The following is a 7,524-nucleotide window of genomic DNA, read 5'->3' as shown; positions in this document are numbered from 1 at the left end:
AGCCTTCCTGCTCCTCTGAAGCTGCCTCACCTTGTTATCTTGGATTCCTGGCTTTCTCTTTTATTTTAGGAGAGGAATTAGTTGCCACTTGAACCTTGACTGTCAGTCCATTGTATCCAGTTTTCAACAATGTTGCAACTCGCATTTGAATCAGATGTTATAATCTAGTCAAAGGATGTGAGATTGCAACTGCCCAACCCCATCAGTTTTTCTGTACTCTCCCTACCCAATCCCACCCCCCAGACTCTCCATACACTTTCTCAGTCTTAAGGCTGAGATTTGTTCTTGGGCATGCATTCACTTTGCTGGCCACATGCCATAGTCAAATATTATGTCAGTGCACTTTTGGAAAACAAATTGTAAAGGCTTTTTTTATTTTTGTTTGCTGATTCACTGCTGCAGCCTTTTATTGAAAATGTGGCAAATGTGCAAGAATGTGGCATTTCTCCGAATTGACATAGTGCTTAAATTTTAGTGGTAGTTCATGTTATTTTCCCCCCTTTTATGTGGGTGCAAGGTGCAGATTGGAAGCTAAGTGAGTTCTTCAGCTAAACTTGCGAACTGTTTCTTGTCTGGAAACTTAACTAATATTAAACATCCAGATACTACGACACTTCATATCTGGTCAACTCTCTCCTATGCGATTTTTGCTGTCAGACATGACTGTTTCTGTAATGTGTTCATATCACTGTTCTTCATGGGTCCTTCTGTACGGAGAATGGCAGCAATCGTATATTTTAATATAATGCACCTCGAGATTATTTGGAACCTTCTGAAATGTTTGGTGTTAGATTTGTAAGATTTTACAGACTGCAACTGCTAAGCCATGTTTCAGTATTGAGACATTTGATTATGTTCTGTTTTCACAGGATATGGTCTGAAAGTTTACTGTGGATTTAGCTTTGTTGTTTGCTTAATTCTTCAATGTGATTGTAGGAAACAGAGGACCCTATGTCCTTCTGAGCTCACCATACTCTTGGAGTGCTGCCCTCTTGCACGTTGCCTGTTTGGCACTTGGAACACCTGCTCTGCAATTTCCACACCCCGCCCCTCTTCACCGCGCCTCCTCCACTGATATAAAGGTCTTCCTTTTTAGACAATCTCTCAACAAAGCTTTCGGTTGTCAGTCTTAATTACCTCCATACGTGGCTCAGTGCTAAATTTCCTAATTTCTGTGAAGCCCCATGAGGTATTTTGATGTGCTAAAACCAGTAAATTGATATCAGCTATTGTTAATTAACTGTGTAAGCTCTGTTATCTCTCCTTCAGTGTAACGTAAAAGTCTGGTGTCACTTAAACCATCGGGCTCCATATCTGATTGCTTCACCTTTTGATTAATCCGAGACTTTCAAAAGATAATATGATCTCCATTTTTCAAATTCTGTTTTAATAATTCAGTTGAATAAACGGGAAACCATGTTTTAAAGTCACGTGTCCTTGAAATCCAGCTGATAAATTCAAGTTTTTCTCTCCCGCTTCTGACGATATCCTGACCCGCTATCAATCCTACCCTGCATTGTATGCTGCATTTGATGTCAGGTATATTTTCCCTCCAAGAAAGGAAAGGTAGCTTTGGGCCAAGTGAGAGGTGAGAGAAGGTGTCAGGTCTATGACATCCCTCTCCTCTCAGTTCGCCCATAGCTACCTTTCCATTATTGACCGTCTCTTGTTTAAAATCAAACATGGTTTTGAAAAAATGGATAGCTTTGGAGTCATTCATCTGCTAATTTGCAGGAGTTCAAATTGTCACACAGGATTATTTTGAAAGTGCTTGAATAGTCAAACCACTTTTATTGGAAACAAAAACAGAAATGGCTGGAAAAGCTCAGCCGATCTGGCAGTATCTGTGGAGAGAAATCAGAATGAACTCGTTTTGGGTCCAGTGACCCTTCATCAGAATGTTCCTCAGAACCATTCTGAGGATGGGTCACTGGACCTGAAACACTAACTCCTTTTCTCCACAGATGCTGCCAGATGTACTGAGCTTTTCCAGAAATTTCTTTTTTTGTTTCTGATTTCCAGCATCCGCAATTCTTTTTGGAATTTATTCCACTTATATTGCGATTTGAGTGCAATATTTCACAGATGTTTCATGTTTGATGTGATTGAAGCAAGACAGCTCTCAGGATACTTCTCAAAAACTAGTATTTTGATAGTTCCTAGTTTTTCAGTAAATGCAGCAGCTAACTTGTATGTATTGCTTCACAAATAGTCAAGAAGACAAATTAATTTTTTGTTGCAGTTTGTTTTTTTTTTGAGGGACAAACGTGCGTAGAATGAGAAAATTATCCCTTCTCCAAATCGCTTAAATGGTAGGCCTTCCTTTTGGTGCTGAGAACAGAAAGTACTGGTAGTGGATGTAAAAGTTCTGTCTTTTGGAAAAAAAAGTCCAGCAAAGAAATATTTGTCTTGGCTTGGGTTTTTGGGATATTGAATTTGGCAAAAACAGCATGTGGTGAAGCTGTACAGATGAGAAGGTCCCAGGCTTGATTCTTATCTGAACTCAATTAGAGGCAGCAAATGGAATGGGAAAATCGGGAGTTGAAAGTACGCCAAGGATGTGATTCCTGATCATCAGCCAGTGACCACGCTGAAAAAGCCAGGGACGGAGAACCGTCATCTGTGAGCTCCCCCACCCCATCATGTTCTGATAGCCAGCTAACACAGTGATGTTGTTACCACAGGCCACATCTGGGATTGGACCCCATCATCCTTGGGTGGGTTCATAGCAAGAAGAAAAAGGAATTGGCTGGAAGGCTTCTAGGTTTGGCCCATTGTTCTCATGCTAACTTTGTGCAACTGGGATCATGTGGAAGTTTCATCAGAGCTTACTTTCGAAAATCTTTCTGCTAATTGCACACAACAATCCTATCAAAACTGCAGTGTTATTTAATTGGCTGCACAAACTGGAACAAGGTCAGGTTCAAGACTAGTTTCTTCCATGATATTCGTTGAGCCTTTTTGGAGTGGTGATTTCTCAGACCAAATTTCTTATCAGCTTTGTTTTTTCATATTTCAGAGAGCAAGTGATGGCGTAGTGGTATCATCACTTGACTATTCATCCAGAGACCCAGCTCATGTTTTGGGGATGTGCGTTCAAATCCTGCCTCGGCAAATGTTGGACTTTGAAGTCAATAAAGAAAACTCTGAAATTGAGATTCTAATGATGACCATGAAACTATTGCCGAATTTTAGAAAAACAGTCTGATTCATTGATGTCCCACAGGAAAGGAAATCTGATGTCCTTATTTGGTCTGGCCTATGTATCACTCCAATTTGGTTGATTCTTAACTGCCCACTAGGCAATTAGGGATTGGCAATAAATGGTTGACCCCATCCCATGGATGAATTAAAATGAAATTTGAAACGTAGGCAACACAGTTGTCCTGCAAGAATGATCTTGAGTCCACGTACATTGGTAATAGAATGTTTTCTTTGACCCCTGAGGGACTACTAAGTTAATTAATGGTGTTTCTCCACTAATTACCATGAGATGTTCATGTACCTAATTCCCTTCATAGCTCTGTTGTGGAGAGTTCTCTCTTCCTGAGACTTCATTCCAGGTAGCCCTGTGGTGTGTTATTTTAACCAAATGGCTGAAGGTCAAATACAAAGGGTCTGGAGAGGAATAACAATTGCTTGTCAGTTACTAGTTACTCTGATAATGCCAGGTTTAACAGTAAATGTTGATTAACATGTGTTTTCTCTTTGTTTTTCGACTCACAGCCAGTCAGACTGGTAGATGCCCAGGAGTGCCTGTGGCTTCAGGCCAAAGAAAGGTAGAGATTGTGGCTCTGAAGTTGGATATCTGGAAGATTGTAAGGATCAGTTTGCATTGGTGGGAAATTTGTGACTTGGTGTGTCGTCATTTTGTTCTGGACTGGGGGCAAGGATAGGGGAAGAAGCAGGTCAGTGATTCAGCAGGGAAAGAGAGAGAATTCTCCATTTGGAATCATCACTTTCCTTCGTTTAGGCACGTAGTCTCTAATTCATGTAATGACTGAACTGCTGTTGTTACACAAGTCAGACAACTTGTAGTGTGTGGGTTAGGGTTGAGTTTAAAATGTAAAGAGTTTTTAATTCCTGCTTGACCCAAACTTATCTGTGTTTTCTGCTCTTCCATCCTCCAATATCAGCAACTGATCGCATTGATTCATTTGAAAGTGGCTATGGAAGAGAAGGGTCAAAGAAAGAAGCCTACGTCGTGTCTTTGAATTTGTTTTGTTTAAAATTCATGCATTTGGTGTTAATTTATTGACAAAGATTATGACATAATATGTGACTTGGTGGTTGTTCACTGGTATCCCAGTTGTCGTCATACGGGATGAGTTTGTTGCGTGTCAGGTGGTCATATTGGTTTGGGAATCATCTGCTTTAGATATACTCAGCCTGACATTTGCCAACATCTTGTGGCGTCCATCTTAGGATATTCGCATCATATTCTTTGAAATTATTTGTCCTCTGATTTGAGGATAGTTGACATATGTTCTGAACCCATGTTATGCAACAATTACCTCATTAATACTCAAATTGGAACTGCATGATTTAAACTGTATTCAACTGTACATTATCTGCTGTACTTTTGAACTGTGCCTGAGGAGGATTCGTGTTGGATTGTGGTCTCATGGGTATAGCCAATCCTTTGATACTTGGCAAAATGAATTGTTTGTGTTCCTTGCTCTTGGAAATGTCTGTTTCCATGAAAGCTTATTCACATACGATTTTGCTACTCCAGTTTTGTCCTTCCTCTTTTACTTTTAAAATATGAAGCTATTTGAACACTGAGGCCTTTGTAAGTGATTGCTTTGAAGCAGATGAGGATCTTTGGAATAGCTGGGGTTTCTGGGTTTTCCTGAAGCCTCACGTTCCATTCTTTCAAAAAGCGTTGTAATTTGAGTAAATTTTCACATGCAACATCTTTGTATTCAATGCAGAGCTCTCTGTTTAACCCGTGTGAGGAAAATATTGCTCCCAGAGGCTGAGCTCAATAGCAGGGAGCCAGCCTCCCTGAAGCTTTTATATTTCCATACCGTAAGTGGCCCTAGCAAGTCAAGGAAAAGGTCAAGAATTGTTACCGGATCTGTTAGTGCAAATTTCAATGTGCTCAGTCTCTTTATGTCAGACTCTTGGTTGCACTGACTACATTTTTGTGAATTTAAAGCAGTTATACAGCTAAACTTGGGTTTTAATAGGTGTGAGGTATCTCTGTGGAGAACTTGGAAGTAGGCTTGAAAACTAACGTGCCACATCAGTTTTTTTTTAAACGAAAAATGTTGTGATGCTTTGGGCTCAGACATTATTCAATGGACTTCATGTACCTTGTAGCAAAAATTATGGGCTGGCAACGTTCCTTTGGCTCTGAGAATTTATTGGAATAATGGGTGAAAACCAATTTCAAGTGGAAACAAATTTGCCATCCAGTTGGTAATTTAACACAGAAGAATGGGTGTGATTAAATCAGAAATATTACAAGAGTGTATTTACAGAGAGTTGGGTTAAGGTGATTTTGTAGGGCAGCGCAAACTTGTGTTCACCTCTGGCTAGGCCAAAGTTGTGTGCTATTTGTAGATTCTGCATTTGGAAAATGGCAGTGTTCTGGACTTCAAGGGGTGTTAGCAGCTTGTGGACCATAGCAGTTCAGTTCTCTTGCCCTCAATTTCCCTCTACTTTGAAGTTCCTGTGGAGCCTGCCTGTCCTGAGCTGCACTGTTATTTTCATCGTGTGAGTTGACAGGTGTCGGTCATCACCAAACCCTGGACATAAGTGAGTGTTCTGCAAGAGGCAAAGTTTAGATTTAATCTGTGTACAAGCATGCAGATATTTATTTGATGTGATGTATGAGTTTGTGTGATGGTTTGTGCTGCATCTCATTGCAAGTTCAGCCTTCAATAACGCCACCACATTGCTGATGTGGAATTCCCTCTTGTTGTTATTTGTCTTTCTTGTGCATCAACTATGAACAACCAGAGCAACATCAATCAACCTAACCATTTCCCATGTTCATTGCAAGGCTATTACTGATGATGCTGATTACTATTGAGGTAGTCAAAATATCTAGCTGATAAACTTGAGGACTGCTGGGAATGTGAATGTCTTTGAGACAAGGTGCGTTGTTCCTTGGTTTGCATACTACCTGAAGAATGGTACCTGGTTTTGTGAACGCACTATGTCTCTGTTTTTGGGACTTATTCATATTTTTGAAATGTCTTGTCTGTGCATTTTTCAGATCTGATGAGTTCTTCTTAAACTTTGTTTACTTCTTTGTAGACTCACTGCTTGCAAGACCTAAGACAGAACACAGCATTGACATCTAAAGTCTTCATTCAGAGAGACTACTCCAGTGGGACTGTGTGCCAGTTTCAGACTAAATTCCCGTCAGAGTTGGAGAACAGGGTAAGCTGGAAGCAGAACATTGTTTGAAGATACATTTGATGTTTCAGAATAGGTGCAGGCCACAGTAAATTCTGCAGTGGTTAATGTATCAACCCCACAGCTTTTATTGTCGTATTTTTTTCTTCACTGCTCTCTGTGGTGTCTCTTTCTTTGATTCTATTGAGTTATGTCTTGTACTTCCTTTCATTCCCGCCATTTCGGGAAACTGATCCCTCTGTGGGTATGGTCGTCCTTAGCATACCTTGCTTTCTGTTAGTAGTAAAACCAAATGGCATTTGGTGCTGTTTCCTTTTGCCAGTTCCTAAACATGGTAGTTATGCCACAAAGTACAGCTGAGACAGTTCCAGGCTCAGACATGCTTGTTGTTTCAGTTCGCACAGGCTACAGAGGTGGGTGTGGGCACAATAGGTTCAAGATGGCTATCAACTCTCAGCAACAGTCTCGCTGCAGCAAACTGAATGATTTGGTGGATAGTGGGGGGAAGTTGGAGTAAATAGTAGCACAAATTGTTATTGAAATTTAGCTGGGAGGGCAGCATGGAAAACTGCTTTCACATTTGATGTTTTTGGTTCAAGGTCAATGGTGCCCTGGTTCCTTGCGTTTACAAGGCTAAAATTGACTCTTGTACCGTGAATTATAAGGTGTGACACTGGGATGGTGAAATTAGTTTTAATAGTATTGACAGAGTGAACTGGCATATTAATATTAATATCAATCTCGCACAATCTGAACACTGAACAGTTCTGTCTACATGTGCGTCTTCTGTGAGCTATTGGTGCTTTCTGTGGCTGCCTCACTTGCTTCCCTGGTCACAGATGTGAAACTGGCTGTGATTCTCCAATGTGACCTTTCGCCCAAACACTAGTGATCAAGATCATGTACTGCTGTGAGAGATGTTACCCTTCCCCCTCAAAGTTTCCTGTATCGGACAAACAATCCATGGGTGTACTTGGGTGATTTGATGACTGGTTTTGATTTTTGTGATTATTTTGTATGTGAAGGCTTTAGCAATAAGGGTTTTGGTTCTCGGTTTACTTGGGAGGTAAAATCCTGTGAACTTCGCTGCATCAGTTTCCTGCCTGTTTGAGGGCAGAGCTTGAATAAAAGTTGCCTTTATCACATTGCATGTGA

The 7,524-nt window shown here is 40.6% G+C and overlaps 1 protein-coding gene across 2 annotated transcripts in view; it reads left to right on the top strand.

The window, feature by feature from the left end:
- Positions 1 to 7,524, top strand: part of golga7 (golgin A7) — a 29,302-nt gene that overhangs the window by 2,238 nt on the left and 19,540 nt on the right. Inside the window, exons 1-2 of one of the 2 annotated variants that reach the window (XM_048618547.1) lie at positions 2,321 to 3,818; positions 6,268 to 6,393. In XM_048618547.1, coding sequence (XP_048474504.1) covers positions 3,684 to 3,818; positions 6,268 to 6,393 — 261 coding nt within the window. In that variant the 5' untranslated portion in view covers positions 2,321 to 3,683. Of the gene's footprint in view, positions 1 to 2,320; positions 3,819 to 6,267; positions 6,394 to 7,524 lie in introns of those variants that run through there. The other variant, XM_020511365.2, reaches the window with a different exon arrangement.

Source organism: Rhincodon typus, chromosome 40 (assembly GCF_021869965.1).
Source record: "Rhincodon typus isolate 14 chromosome 40, sRhiTyp1.1, whole genome shotgun sequence".
NCBI lineage: Eukaryota > Metazoa > Chordata > Chondrichthyes > Orectolobiformes > Rhincodontidae > Rhincodon > Rhincodon typus.
Note: the sequence above shows the minus strand (reverse complement) of the source record. Positions and strands in the feature narration are given on the sequence as shown.